Here is a 15,881-nt window from a genome sequence, read left to right on the forward strand (position 1 = left end):
GTTAGTCTACTGCCAATCTGACCACACAGCACACTGGTTCCACAATACATAATATACTTGTCCTGAAACGGCAAGAACAAGGGGGACCCTGGACTGGGGGGGGGGGGGGGGGATGGGAAGATGAAGATGGAACCACCCCCCCGAGAAAGAAAGAGGGAGGGGTGTCGAGAACAAAGGGGGACCTGGGGTGGGGTGGGGGTGGGATGAAGATGGAACCAACATTACTCAAGGAATATTTTTGTGTCTTTTCACTCTTTAGGCATTCTTTGAATGTAAAAAACAATGAATCTCACTATACCTAGGTACATGTGACAATAAAGTATGCACAAAATGCTGGAGTAACTCAGCGGGTGAGGAGAGAAGGAATGGGTGACGTTTCAGGTCGAGACCATCATGATGGTGATACAATAAAGTGTATCACCATCATCATCAAACAGGTTACCATTGGCCCAAGTTTTAACTCAGATGGGTCTTGTGTTGTCAGTAATACTGTTCTGAGAGGTTTATTATCCAGCTTGCCTTGTGAGTCATATCTTGTGCTGAACTGGTGAATCACCAGTCTGTTTGTCTGTGCCTCAAACACTGTTCCAAACACTGAGACTGTGAACAGACGGGGAAAGAGGTTATTTTTGTGTAATATCTTTCACAAGATTGGAATAGCCTCATCTTGTACCTTGCTGCGATCTATGAGATGTGGCAGCCAACTTGCACACAGCCGGCTCCCAACGTTGATGAAGTAAATATTGGTGAGAGTTCCCTTGCACCTCCAGAGTAATGCGATGAAGTGGGAAATATTGACGCGTGTGCTGGGGGGATCATCTCTATCCCTCTGCAGAATGGCACGCTGGAATCTTTCACCTGAGTGAGCCCACCTCAGTTTACCGTCTCCTTCATAGTACATTACATCACTCGCTCGGCGCAGCACTGAGGATGTGACGGCCTGGCAGACAGTAATGGCCCTGTCCCACTGTACGAGTTCATTCCAAGAGCTCTCTCTCTCCCGAGTTTGCCCTGATTCGAACTCGGAGATTTACGGTAATGGCCGCTCGTCGGTACTCGGGGCTCTCGTGGACATTTTCCAACATGTTGAAAAATCTTCACCAGTCTTCCCGTGCTTACCTGCCGTTAGCGAGTCTTCCCGAGTACCTGCCGTTAGCGTTACGAGCCGCTAAGAGACGTCCCCGAGCTCCGATGTACCCGCTACGTTCATTCTCCGTGCTTACTGCAAGTTTTTTTTTTCAACTCGGGAGAGCTCTTGGAATGGACTCGTACTGTGGGACATGGCCATAAACCAGAGGGATCACAAGGGAGTTTAAGAAGGAACTGCAGATGCTAGAAAATCGAAGGTGGACAAAAATGCTGGAGAAACTCAGCGGGTGAGGCAGCATCTATGGAGCGAAGGACGGCTTGTTTAATTAGAGCCATGCATCACGGAAATGGGTCCTTGGCTCAACTCGTCTATACCGACCAAAAATGTCTCATCCAAGCTAGTCTCATTTACTCTCGTTTGGCCCATATCCCTCTGTCATTCAGTCACAGCTACTAACTCTCTGGCAGCTCATTCCATGCACCCACCTGCACCATGCAAACATCATCCTTCAGGTTCCTATTAAATTTTCCCCTCTCTCCTTAAACCTCCGGATCTTGATTCCCCTTCTTGCGATCAAGACCCTGTGCGTTCACCCTGCCTATTCCCCTCATGGTTTTGAAAACATCTCTATAAGATCATCCCTCAGCCTCCTGCGCTCCAAGGAATAAAGTGATATTGGAAGATCATACCTCTGGGTCACGTTGATCTTTGTTCTGTCATACTCCAGGACTCGATTGGCAATCTGCTTTCAGTTTGTGATAGTGGGCAAAGGGTCTGGGGTTAACTGAGGATACCTTGGACAGTGTGTGCTCTGCTCCTTGCAGTTTTGTGGCAGGAGGCAGCGCTCGCATGTGGGAACCAGTCACAGTCAATGTAGAAAATGGAACCGCACAGCACAGCACAGGAACAGGCCCTTCGGCCCACAATGTCCGTGCCATTCATGATGCCAAGTTGAATGAATGAATAAGTTTATTGGCCAAGTACATGCACATACAAGGAATTTGCTTTGGTGCTCCGCTCGCAAGTAACAACACGACATACAGTCAGCAGTTTATTAAGATTAAAACATTAAGGATAAAATATTATAGTTTAAACATGTGAATGAAATAAAATACCAGGGCAAAAGGCGGCTACAGACTTTTGGTTATTGAGTAGAGCTACAACTCGTGGAAAAAAGCTGTTAAACTAATCTCCTCTGCCTGCACGTGCTAATAGGTTATTTTTATAGACTTGTTAGTGTCCTCAGTTCCAAGGATCCAGCCTCCAGAGTCCCGTCCCAACCCAACCTCTCTCCATCTCTCTCTCCATCTCTCTCTCTCTCTCACTCTCTTTCTCTCTATTTATCTCTTTATCTCTTTCTCTTTCTCTCTCTCTCTTTCTCTTTCTCTCTCTCTCTCTAGCTTTGAGCTGTTTCACTATGTTAAAATGCTTTGCACTTTAATGCATGGTAATGGCAAGCTACCAGTACTAACGGAATTGTATTCTGGCAAGAGTGAGGCAAGCTTATTATAAAATGGGGGGAAAGCAAAGCAAATTGCTTGTACAACATCATTTTCATGTTAGGGAACGATGATGAAGGCTAAGATAGATTGAATGTTTGACCGTTCTTTGAGCGTGACCTTGTGACTGTATTGTGTGTCCCTGTGATTAATCTGCGTGCCTTGTTGTTTAGCTTGTAGTTCTTAATGGAATTCCAGCAAATTCCATCACATTCCAGAGGAAATGGGTAACAGACCTCATGTGACGATTCAGAGTTTTACTTCATACACAAATATGGTAAAAGGCCACAGAATGAGTGCACTTTGTGAAAGGGCCCTGGGGGGCAAAGACTAAAGCTCGTTTGCATTCTGTGTGTATCCACTGATGAATTTGTAGACTTGCTCTCCCCGTGACTCTCTTCCCCCACTCACTTCATCATCCTTTAGATTCTGTCTCCGCAATCCCGTACACCAGATCTCCATCATCCATCACTCTATCAACCCTGCTCCCTCTCTCCATTTCTGTGTGAAGTCCCTCTTCCCATCACTCTGCTTCTCCCTCTCTCTGAGGACTCACAATCCAACCCTCATACTTCACCCTCGCACCATCTCCCATCATTACCACACTCTATCGCCCTTACATTTCCCCCATTGTTCATTTACTATCTTTACATAGAAACATAGAAACATAGAAATTAGGTGCAGGAGTAGGCCATTCGGCCCTTCGAGCCTGCACCGCCATTTAATATGATCATGGCTGATCATCCAACTCAGTATCCCGTACCTGCCTTCTCTCCATACCCTCTGATCCCCTTGGCCACAAGGGCCACATCTAACTCCCGCTTAAATATAGCCAATGAACTGGCCTCAACTACCCTCTGTGGCAGAGAGTTCCAGAGATTCACCACTCTCTGTGTGACAAAAAGTTCTTCTCATCTCGGTTTTAAAGGATTTCCCCCTTATCCTTAAGCTGTGACCCCTTGTCCTGGACTTCCCCAACATCGGGAACAATCTTCCTGCATCTAGCCTGTCCAACCCCTCGGAATTTTGATGAGTCCTAAGATCCCTCTCAATCTCCTGAATTCTAGGAGTCTTCCAAGTCTATCCAGTCTTTCTTCATAAGACAGTCCTGACATCCCAGGAATCAGTCTGTGATCCTTCGACCACTCCCTCTATGGCAATAATCTCCTTCGCTCAGATTTGGAGACCAAGACTGCAGAGAGAGAGAGGTGTGGTCTCACCAAGACCCTGTACAACTGCAGTAGAACCTCCCTGCTCCTATACTCAAATCCTCTTGCTATGAAAGCCAACATGCCATCCGCTTTCTTTACTGCCTGCCGCACCTCCATGCCTACCTTCAATGACTGGTGTACCATGGTTTACCAACGTCTTTACATGTTATCACCACCCATTTCTCTCTCCCCTACACCCCTACACTCGAGGGGAGTCCTTTATGTGAATTCTAATTAGACCTACACCCGAGTTTCCCAAACTTCACAGTTGGAGAGAGAGAGAGAGAGAGACGGCATGGAAACAGGCCCTGCGGCCCACCAAGTCCGTGCCGATCATCGATCACCAGTTGACGCCAGTTCTATGTTATTCCACTTTCTCCTCCACTCCCTACACTCGAGGGGCAATTTATGGAAACTAAATTAACCTACAAACCCATACTTCACACAGACAGCACCAGAGATCCGGATCAAAGCTTGAGACAACACTTCTCTGGTCTCTGGCGCTGTGAGGCAACTGTGCTGCCCACAGAGAGTTTGTGGCTGACTTCGGTGAGTTTTCCTGTCTTCAGATGTTTCCTTAGTCCTCCTTTCTTCACCCAGACTTCTATGAGTTCTCCTGTCTTTGATCTTAGTTCCATTTATCCTCCTCTTTGACCGGTTCTGTCAGTCCCCCCGGCTTTTAGAGTTCTGTGAGTCTCTTTCTCACTGTTTTTCTTCCCTTTGTTGTTTCATCTGCTCATTGACTTCCAGCACGAGATCCTTCTTCAGACTAAAAGTACTTCTTTAGATTCTCAAAGTGATGTGAAAGTTACATATGCCCTGAACTCTGTTGTGCAAAATATGGCTGGTGAGGGGAAACACAGTGAAGGTGTATTATTTCATTGTATTTTTACTCTTCTCGTCAGGTTGAAGAGCTCATCATGGGACAACATTGCCTGCAATGTATGAAGTACCTACTGTTCATCTTCAACCTTATCTTCTGGGTAAGCGATGGTTATTTTCCAGTGAATTCTGTGTTTGTCCATGTGTGGACATTGTGCCTCTGCACGACCTCTGAACTCCCTCTAAACTCCTGCCATCGGGAAGAAGGTACCTGAAAGCTGTAATGTCCAGGTTCAGGAACAGCTTCTTCCCGACAGCCATCAGGCTATTAAACGCGACAACCTCCAAATAACCTCTGAGCCTTGTAGACTTTTTGCACTAATATTGTTTGTTTGTTATTTTTAATGTGTATTCGTTTGTGTGTGTGTGTGTGTGTATTAAAAAGTTCAGTATATATACACTGAACTTTATATATACATATACATATATATAAAAGGTCAGTATATATATATATATTTTCTCATTTATTATATTGTTTACAGAGTACTATGCTTACATATTCTGTTGAAGTGCTGCAAGTAACAATTTCATTGTTCTGTGTGGAATATATGACAATAAAACACTCTTGACTCTTGAACTGCCAAGACTTTGGGGCGCTTTATGGGCCTGTCCCACTTACGCGACTTTTTCGGTGACTGCCGGCACCCGTCATAGGTCGTTGCAGGTCGCCGAAAATGTTCAACATGTTGAAAATCCAGCGGCGACCAGAAAGACGCTCCAACTCTTTGGGCGACTAAGGGGACTACTCACGACCATACAGGCGGCACCCTGGCGACATGTCGCGGGGCGAACCCTGTATGGCCGTGAGTAGTCGCCCAAAGAGTCGTACCTTGTTCTGTTCGCCGTTGGACTTTCAACATGTCGAAATTGTTTTGATCTATGGTGGGTGGGCGGCGTGACTCACGTCGCAGCGGCCTCTGCAGTCCGTCTGTCTTTTTATTATTTTTTGTCTCGTTTGAATGTAGTTTTTATTTATTTTTTAACTGGGTATGTGTGTGGGGGGCGGGGGGTGGGGGAAACTTTTAAAATCTTTTCCCTGTAAGGAGAACCCGACCTTTTCTCTGTCGGGTCTCCGTTGTCGTTGGGGCTGAGCACCGTGGAGCGGCCTCCAACCGGAACGACCTGGGGCTCCAGTCGTGGAGCCTGCGGACCTACTTACCATCGTGGAGCTGGCCGAGTTCGGAGCGGGAGGAGCTGTGGTGGCGCGCTGCTGCGACCCGACCCCGGAGATTCGGAGGCTTACCGCAGGTCTGGTAGACAGTAACACTGGGAGCCCGCGGGTCCCTGCTGGGAGACTGCTTTTCGGGGCTTCCGCAACGGCGACTTCTCCCGCCCGAGTTGCGGGGTTGAAGAGTACCTGGAGCGGGGCCTTACATCATCGCCCGGCGCGGCTTTAATAACCGCGGGACACAGACCATCGCCCGCCAGGGGCATTGACTCTGACATCGGGAGGAGAATGGGGAGTGCAGGGGAGGAGATGCGCTGAGATGGATGTTTGTGTAAATTGTGTTGTGTCTTGGTTCTTTTCCTTGTGTGTATGACTGCAGAAACCAAATTTCGTTTGAACCTCAATGAGGTTCAAATTACAACAAATAAAATTGTATTGTATTGTATTGTATCTTTCCCTCTCAACCCCATTCTTCTGCCTTCTCCCCATAACCCGTGACACCCCTACTAATCAAGAAGGCAGCTAGAAATACAAATGTTTAAGAAGGAACTGCAGATGCTGTAAAATCGAAGGTAGACAAAAATGCTGGAGAAACTCAGCGGGTGAGGCAGCATCTATGGTGCGAAGGAAATAGGCAACGTTTCGGGCCGAAACCCTTCTTCAGATACAAATACAAATGGTCAGGTGGCCTTTAATGCAAGACAATTTGAGCAAAGATATATATAATTATATGCAGGGTGGATTATGCATGCAGGTTTTGCTCAGATCCTGAATCGTTTTAAAACCTCATTTTAATCACACCTGTGTTTACAACCTTGTCTTCACCTGCCTGGATCTGAGGGATGCGGGTAGATAATGTGGTGAAGAAGACTTTTGGAACACGGGCCTTCATTGATCAGCTGTGTCTCAGCGTAAAATTGTCTTTGCTGACTTATTTATGAAGCTCTTACGATGAATTTGCCACGTTTCAGGTGCTACATAAACACACTTTTGTTGCCTTTTGATACAGCTGAGCGGATGTGGGATTCTGGGAGTCGGCGTGTGGCTGGTGGTTACGCAGGGCAACTTTGTGACTCTCTCCTCATCCTTCCCATCTCTCACCGTTGCCAATTTCTTCATTGCCGCGGGATCCGTCATCATGATCGTGGGATTTCTTGGTTGCATCGGGGCTGTGATTGAAAACCGTTGTCTCCTGCTCAGTGTAAGTACACGGTTACATTCGGCTTCAGACTGCTGCAGGTTTAGGTGTAATATTGTCACATCTACCGAGGTTCAGTGAAATGGGAGTTTCACTGGACTTTCTACTCGACACTTTAATCTATCGCAGTCGCTGCCTCAAAAAGGCTGGCAGCGTCATCAAGGACCCACACCATCCTGGCCACACACTCATCTCCCCACTTCAGGTAGAAGGTACAGGAGCCTGAAGACTGCAACGTCCAGGTTCAGAAATAGCTACTTCCCCACAGCCATCAGGCTATTAAACTCAACTGAAACAATTCTCTGAACATTAATAGACCATTATCTGTTTATTTGCACTTTATCTGCTTATTTATTGATGTGTGTATATATTTATGTAATGGTATATGGACACACTGATATGTTCTGTATTCATGCCTACTATATTCTGTTGTGCTGAAGCAAAGCAAGAATGTCATTGTTCTATCTGGGACACATGACAATAAACTCTCTTGACTTGTCATGACTAATTCGATGTTTCATGTTTCTTGCTGTGTCTTAGACTGTTGGCAGACTAATTTCCCTCCTGGGATAAATAAAATTCCTATCGTATCATATTGCAAAGCTTTATTTTGCATGCTTTCCAATTAAATCAGTTAACACTAAACAGAATTGCAACCAAGTCAAACTCAAACTCAACGCAAACGCTGTCTGCGGAGGGCGCTCAGCATCGCCAAGGACTGCTCTCACCCCAACCATGGACTGTTTACCCTCCTACCATCCGGGAGGCGCTACAGGTCTCTCCGTTGCCGAACCAGTAGGTCGAGGAACAGCTTCTTCCTGGCGGCTGTCACTCTACTCAACAACGTACCTCGGTGACTGCCAATCACCACCACCCCCGGACACTTATTATTATTTATTCAAATCATGTGCTATGTCGCTCTTCCAGGGAGATGCTAAATGAATTTCGTTGTCTCTGTACTGTACACTGACAATGACAATTAAAATTGAATCTGAATCTGAATCTGAATCAAGTACAATAGGCAGAGCAAAAGGGAGACACAGAGTGCAGAATATAGTTCTCAGCATTCTAGCACAACAGTTGCACATACAAATTCCAATGTGGACTTTGGGGTCTAGATGAATCGGACAGTACCCTTGGTTTAGGAAGGAGCCATTCTGAAGTCTGATAACAGAGTTATCAGCCCATTAATTCATTCATTCATTTTTGGGGAGGAAATATGCATTCCCTGCCAACATATGGCTGCAGACACACAGAAATGTGTTTTAGTCTTGCAGTGGGCCAGCGAGCTCCCTGCTCAAGGGCAGTGAGGGGTGGGCAAAAGCCCAGACTCACTTTCCCAGTCTGATCTCTAAAAGCTTTTCTCTTTCCTCCAGTTTTTTGTGGTTCTCCTGATCATCTTCCTCCTTGAAATGATTGTCGGAATCTTGTTCCTCTGCTGCCAGGATGAAGTAAGTGTCGATTTCAGGAATTTTGTCCATTTCAATGGTTCGGCCAAAAAACCACTAAAGGGGCTGTCCCACTGTACGAGGTAATTCAAGAGCTCTCCCGAGTTTTAAAAAAAAATCAAACTCGTGGTAAGTAGGTAGAATATACGTAGCGGGTACGTCGGTGCTCGTGTGCGTCTCTTAGCGGCTCGCAATGCTAACGGCAGGTACTCGGGAAACGCGGAAACTCGTGAAGTTTTTTCAGCACTGTGAAAAATCTCCACGAGGGCCCCCGAGTACCTACGAACGGCTATTACCGTAATTCTTCGAGTTTGAATCAGGGGAAACTCGGGAGAACTCTTGAATTACCTCGTACAGTGGGACAGCCCCTTAACATCAACCTCCTCGCGGTTTGCCAACCCAAGTACTAATATTACAAGGAGACACAGATCAACAAACTCATCGTGAGGGCTGGCTCTGTCCTCGGGGTGGAGTTAGATTCATGGGAGGTGGTCTTGGAGGGGAGGAGGATGCCCAAACTGCAGAGCATCTTGGACAATACAGCTCACCCCCTCCATGACACCCTGGTCAACCTGAGGAGCACCTTCAGCAACAGACTGGTTCCACCAAAATACAGGACAGAACGCCACAGGAGATCCTTCTTCCCTGTGGATATCAAACTGTACAACTCCTCCCCCTTCTGTCATGGGGAGACTTAGACTGACTCCCCCCCCCCCCCCCCCCCCCCCCCCCCCATTATTGCGCATCCCCCAAGCCTTTCCGCTCGTCACTTTCTTGTGCATTCCATGCGTTTTGTGTTTTTTATGAATGTTGGCAGATCAATTTCCCTCCTGAGATAAATAAAGTTGTATTGTATCGTACAAGATACTACAGATGCTGAAATCTTGAGTAAAAAGACGAGGTACTAGAGGAACTCAGCGGGTCAGGCACTATTCATGGAAGGAATGGACATGTGATGCTTCGGGACAGGAACCTTCTTCAAACTAAAGAAGAGTCCTGACTTGAAACATCACCTGTCTATTTCCTCCATAGAGGCTGTCTGGCCTGCTGAGTTCCCTCATTCACTCTGGGTTTTACTAATATAACATGCAGTGCAAACCTCAGAAATTGACACCACTCCTCAGCATGGTCACCGATTGATCAGCTGTGCTCTGTTATAGATTTTGATTAATCAACTAGGATCTGTTAGTGGAGACAACTGGTTTGCTAAGGTCTATTTATTGGCTCCAAACATTTGGTATCTGCGATTAATTCTGATTAATCGGCTCACACCATGCGATATCAAGTCCAGTCAACGTCTGTCTCTGCGGTAGTCAAGTGGAGAATGGTATCGAATCCTATTGCCATGGAGCAAATGACTCCAGACCGATTCATTATAATAGGGTGGCACAGTTGGTAGAGTTACTACCTCACAGTGCCAGAGACCCGGGTTCAGATGCTGTCTGTGTGGAGTTTGCACGTCCTCCTTGTGACTGCACGCGTTTCCTCCAAGTGCTCTGGTTTCTACCCTCCTCCATGTCAAGGACGTGTTTGAAGGTTAATTGGCCGCTGTAAGTTGCCCCAATGTGGAGGGAGCAGGTGGGGAAGTGAGAGATCATGTGGAACTCCTGTGAATGGGTCGGCGTGGAATCTCTAAACTAAACTGATGTCATCCTAGATCAACCAGTACGCAAAGAAAGAGCTGAAGAGAGGTCTTCAGTTCTACAACACATCCGGGAACAATGATCTAACCAATGGCTGGGACATCGTGCAGACAGATGTAAGTTAGTTGCTGGACATCCCCATCGATTCTCGTTGGTTAGGGATATGATCAGAAGTGACACTAACCCTGTGTGTGCATCTCCTCTCTCTGCGCAGTTCCGGTGTTGCGGTGTCGTCAGTTATGAAGACTGGTTTTCTGTCCTGAATGGAAAAAAGGTGCCTGCATCCTGCTGCTTCAAGTTGGTCAGCGACTGCTCCAGCACATCTGATACCTGGTGGAAAGACGTAAGTCAAAAGTTAATACATCTGGCTGCAACATAGATGTCTTGACCACATCTGTCCCTATCATTTATTTCCTATCCATCTTCATAGACTGCTCCTTTAGGACTATGTTCACTCATGGGTTTAACTTGCTTTTCTGCTGCCCACAGCCATGCTACGACAAGGTTATCAAGTGGCTGAAGGAAAACATTGTGGCTATCTGCATCTTTGGACTTTGCATCCCAGTGCTACAGGTACAGGACATATTTTTTTAAATTATTTATTTATTTTTAAAAATTATTTTCATTAGAAGCAATTGTTCAAGAATAAAACATTCGGTATTGCCATAGAGGGAGTGCAGAGACGGTTCACCAGACTGATTCCTGGGATGCCAGGACTGTCTTATGAAGAAAGACTGGATAGACTTGGTTTATACTCTCTAGAATTTAGGAGATTGAGAGGGGATCTTATAGAAACTTACAAAATTCTTAAGGGGTTGGACAGGCTAGATGCAGGAAGATTGTTCCCGATGTTGGGGAAGTCCAGGACAAGGGGTCACGGCTTAAGGATAAGGGGGAAATCCTTTAAAACCGAGATGAGAAGAACTTTTTTCACACAGAGAGTGGTGAATCTCTGGAACTCTCTGCCACAGAGGGTAGTTGAGGCCAGTTCATTGGCCATATTTAAGAGGTGGCCCTTGTGGCTAAGGGGATCAGGGGGTATGGAGCGAAGGCAGGTACGGGATACTGAGTTGGATGATCAGCCATGATCATATTGAATGGCGGTGCAGGCTTGAAGGGCCGAATGGCCTACTCCTGCACCTAATTTCTATGTTTCTATGTTTCTATGTATGTACAATTATACAATTATTGTACAGCTTCAATTTTAATCTTTTAACTTGAAAATAAGGGAAAAGAAAAGAGAAAGAATAAGAGAGAGATAAAAGTGATGGGTGAAAAGATAGAACCCCTAGAATACCAAAGTAGTGTGGCCAAAAAGTCAATAAAGATGTAAGAGAGGAGAGGGGAAAAACAGAGAGGAAAAAAAAGAAAAAAGTGGAGATATTTATTTTGTTCCTATACACACAAAATAAACCCACCCTTTGCCTCTCGTACCCCCCCCCCCCCCCCCCCCCCCCCCCCCCCCCCCCACCCACCCATAGTTAGTTGGATTTAAATCAAAAGTTGTGTTGCGTCAAACCATCCTTGTAAGAATTCGGTAAAGGGGGTACAGGACATAATAGAACGATCAATTAACTTTGTCTCAACAGCTCACACCACTGTTTTCCAATCTCCGTGCACAGATAGTGAGCTTGGGACATGATGTTAGAACAGGCTGAGTGAGTGACTGGAGTGCTTTTGTGTATGATGAACGTTACAAGAGTGGAGGGAGTGACTGTATGGGCTGCTGGATGGGTACCAATGCCATTCAGTTAGGGTGCTTTGTCCTGGATGGTATGGAGTTTCTTATGGTTATTGGAGCTACCTTCTTCACCAACCTCCCACCATCAATCAATCCATTCTGCCCTATTCCTGGATTGTTGTAAAAAAAACCAAATCTGATTCACCAGTGTTCCTTAAGAAACAATGTGTAATACTTACCCGATCTAGGCTCTATGCTTAGTTTAGTTTAGAGATACAGGCCCTTTGGTCCACTGGGTCCGCACCGACCAGCCAACCCCACACATTAACACTATCCTACACACACTAGGAACAAAATAAATCCACCCTTTGCCTCAGTGCTTTTGAATTTAGATTTTTGGACTTTAAGAGATTTTAAGAGATACAGCACAGAAACAGGCCCACCGAGTCCGCGCCGACCAGCAACCACCCCGTACACTGACACAATCCTGACGCACGAGGGACAATTTACAATTTTTACCGAAGCCAATGAACCTACAGGCCTCGTTGTTTAAGAGGGAACTGCAGATGCTGGAGAATCGAAGGTTACACAAAAAAGCTGGAGAAACTCAGCGGGTGCAGCAGCATCTATGGAGCGAAGGAAATAGGCTATTTCCTTCGCTCCATAGATGCTGCTGCACCCGCTGAGTTTCTCCAGCTTTTTGGTGTAACCTACAGGCCTCTGTCTTTGGAGTTTTGGAGGAAATCGGAGCGCAAGGAGAAATGCCACGCGGTCACAGGGAAAACTCCAGACCCTGCTTTCCCATGCAAGCCTCTAAGACACGGTATTGGTGAGAGGTCAGATTTGGACTACTGGTAGAGTGCCAGTTACTTCTGGTCTAATTAATGAATGTGTTTTGTTTCCCCCTGTAGATACTGGGCCTTGTCTTCTCCCTGGTGATGTACTGCCAGCTCGCCAAAGCAGAGAAGCACTACAGCTGAAAACCAGTTTCCTTTTTATTTTACTATTTTACATCTTCCTGGATGCTTGCCTCTGTGAATTCCAGGATTCCATTTCTTCACCACTAGTGTCTGGCATCTAGGCCATCTACAAGTAGGCAACATAATGGGTTCCCTCCACGGGGACATGACTCATTCTGTGGTACTTTCTACACAGGATTTTTTTCCCCCACCTTAGACATCATGGTCTTGGCCTGTGCTCCGCTTGGCAGTGATTGCAAGATAGAGTCACCAAAATGTGCCAGGGGCAATGCTCATGCAGCTGTTTTCCAGTGACATCATATTCAAGTACAACTGCGCTTTGAAAGCAGAACCTTATTTAATCCCACACACTCCAGTTTGGAGTCTGTAGTAATATGCTTTTGGAGCCAGGTATAAATCTGCTTCTTACTCATAGTCATGGAGCTGTACAGCATGTAAACAGGCCATTTGGCCACCTTGTCAATGCCAACCAATTTGTTATATTTGTGCTAGTCCCACTGGCCTGCATTTGGCCCATAGCCCACTCAACCCTCCCTGTCCATTTTACTGTCCAAATGTCTTTTAAACCTTGTAATTGTACCTGCCTATAGCTTCCACTGGCAGCTCATTCCAGATATAGATGACTCTCTGAGAGGAAAAAGTTGTCCCTGAGTATTCTCTTCAATATTTTTCCTCTTACCTTAAGGCAATTCCCTCTAGTTTTAGAGTCCCACACCCTGGGAAAAAGAGTCCGCGCGTCACTTTATTCATACCCCCCTCCATGATCTTGTATATCTCAATAAGGTCACCCCACAGCCTCCTATGCCCTAAAGAACAAAACCCAAACCTATCCAACCTCTGCCTATAAGCCAAAGCTTCTAGCTCTTCTGAGTATGCATTGCCAAACTCCCAACGGGCAGACAGGGAGTGTCAGTCAGAGTTTATTACTTCTGCCCTTCTTGCGTATGGCGTGCACAGCCTAAAGTTGTAGGACAGCTTGTTCTATTTGATCTTCTTTGATTGTGCACACCAGGTTGATTGCATTTGTCGAAACAGGACGGACCACGCGAAGGTTGCAATCTCCCACCCCACTTCTGCCCTGATCCTGGTAATGTGTAGGTTTAAACCAAAGATAGGCACAAAATTAAGCTGGAGTAACTCAGCAGGACAGGCAACAACTCTGGAGAGAAGGAATGGGTGACGTTTCGGGTCGAGACCCGTCTTCAGACTGGTAATTGTACTTTCTGGAAGCCATCGTTAGTTGGGCACATTCCTGGAAGTCCAATCACATAACCTCCTCGCTTCAACTGCCCACCTCTTAGTTGTGCCATTGGTCACCTGGCACATCAATCCTCATAGATAGACACAAAATGCTAGTGTAACTTCTTCAGACTCTGAAGAAGAAGGGTCTTGACCAGAAATGCCACCCATTCCTTCTCTGTGGAGATGCTGCCTGTCCTGGTGAGTTATTCCAACATTTTGTGTCTATCTAAGGTACTGTAGTAGAGTGAGTTACCAGGCTGGGTGACGTTTCGGGTCAAGTCCCTTCTTCAATCTTCAGAGATGCTGCCTGTCCTGCTGAGTTACTCCAGCATATCGTGTCTGTCTTTGGCATATGACGAGCATCTGCAGTTCCTTCCTACACATCAATCCTCATGAAGCCATGCCTACTCAAAGCTTGTTGAAATGTAAATTCTCCCATTGGATAATTCTTGACTCTCAGTCAGAAACACCATGATGCCCTCCATGTCCAATATTTTACACGACTGTTCTTCGTCACTGAGATGATAAACCACTGATCAAGGTACAACAGAAGGCCATTTGGCCCATCGTTCCTTTGCCAATCTTTCTTTAAAAAAAACTCTTCAATGTATTCCACTTCCTTGCCTTTTAACATAGCCCTATAAACAGCAACTCTTTCCTTGTCGAATAATTTCCTTCTGCAAACCACGACTGCATCTGCTGCTACCAGACTACCAGTCACCACATTGAAGATTGTTCCAACAGGCTGCATAAAAAATGGATTCTTCTCCCATCTCCCTTCTGGCATATTTGCCAATTATCTTACATTCACATCACCCCGTTGTCGACCCTCCAGTCACTGGAGACAGTTTCTTCTTATTTACTGCATCAAAAACTCTCATGAGGACATAAATTCTCAGACTTTTTTTTTTGTTGCTAATGATAAGCGCTCTTGGGGACAGAGGAAATGGCATGTCTTTCGAGACAGTCTCTGGCATCCGAATTCCATGCACCCTGGAGAGATTTCAAGTTGGTACCTGTATTGATGCCGTCTCTCAGTGAGTCGCTAAGTGAATGGCTTGTAACATGTAAACATTTTGTATTAAAGTCTCTTGAACAACAATCCTGAGGATGAAACACTTGTACCTGGTCTTCACTAGTAGATGGAGACACAAGAGATTGCAGATTGTGGAATCAGAGCAGAAAATCGCTCTGCTGGAGGACACAAAGTGCTGGAGTACTACTCAGCGGGTTAGGCAGCCTCTCTGGGGAACATGGATAGGTGAGGTTTTGGGTTGGGACCCTTTTTCAGACTGAAGGATTTTGACCTGCAACATTACCTATCCATGTTCTCCAGAGATGCTGCCTGACACGCTGAGTGACTCCAGCACATTGTGTCCTTTTATGTAAATCAGCATCCGCAGTTTCTACACAGACTGTAGGAGGAGCTCCGCGGCTTCCGTGGATGGAAATGGACAGTCTACGTTTCGGGTCAAGATTCTGTATCATGTTTCATCCGAGCCCAGTCCAGATGAAGGGTCCTGACCCAAAACGTCCATCGCTTGTCCGTTTCCCTCCACTGATGCTGCCTGACCCATTGACATCCTCCAGCAGAGAGACACAAGAATCTGCAGACGCAGCATAAAACAAAGCGCTGGGGGAATTTAGCGAGACAGGCAGTAACGGCGGAGAGAAGGAGCAGACAACATTTCAGCTCTGAACCCTCTTTCACTCTGGGGAAGAGTCCTGACCTGAAACGTCTTCTGTCCATTCCCTCCACCGATGCTGCTTGACCCACTGAGTTCCTCCAGCAGCTTGTTTTATTGCTTCACTTGCAATTCATTCCCTGCTTCAATGTCT

The 15,881-nt window shown here is 46.1% G+C and overlaps 1 protein-coding gene across 3 annotated transcripts in view; it reads left to right on the forward strand.

Moving 5' to 3' along the window:
* LOC129713902 (tetraspanin-4-like) overlaps positions 1-15,144 on the forward strand; it is a 33,703-nt gene extending 18,559 nt beyond the window's left edge. The window contains exons 1-9 of one of the 3 annotated variants that reach the window (XR_008726292.1): positions 4,179-4,349; positions 4,706-4,783; positions 6,860-7,051; positions 8,425-8,499; positions 10,154-10,255; positions 10,354-10,482; positions 10,629-10,712; positions 12,732-13,933; positions 14,246-15,144. Coding sequence is in view for 2 of the 3 variants with exons in the window: in XM_055663279.1 (XP_055519254.1) it covers positions 4,209-4,349; positions 4,706-4,783; positions 6,860-7,051; positions 8,425-8,499; positions 10,154-10,255; positions 10,354-10,482; positions 10,629-10,712; positions 12,732-12,800 (870 nt within the window). In the remaining variant the exon portion in view is untranslated. Of the gene's footprint in view, positions 1-4,178; positions 4,350-4,705; positions 4,784-6,859; positions 7,052-8,424; positions 8,500-10,153; positions 10,256-10,353; positions 10,483-10,628; positions 10,713-12,731 lie in introns of those variants that run through there. The other 2 variants (XM_055663279.1, XM_055663280.1) reach the window with 2 other exon arrangements.
* Positions 15,145-15,881: the final 737 nt, after the last annotated feature.

Source organism: Leucoraja erinacea, chromosome 37 (assembly GCF_028641065.1).
Source record: "Leucoraja erinacea ecotype New England chromosome 37, Leri_hhj_1, whole genome shotgun sequence".
In the NCBI taxonomy this organism is placed as follows: Eukaryota; Metazoa; Chordata; class Chondrichthyes; order Rajiformes; family Rajidae; genus Leucoraja; species Leucoraja erinaceus.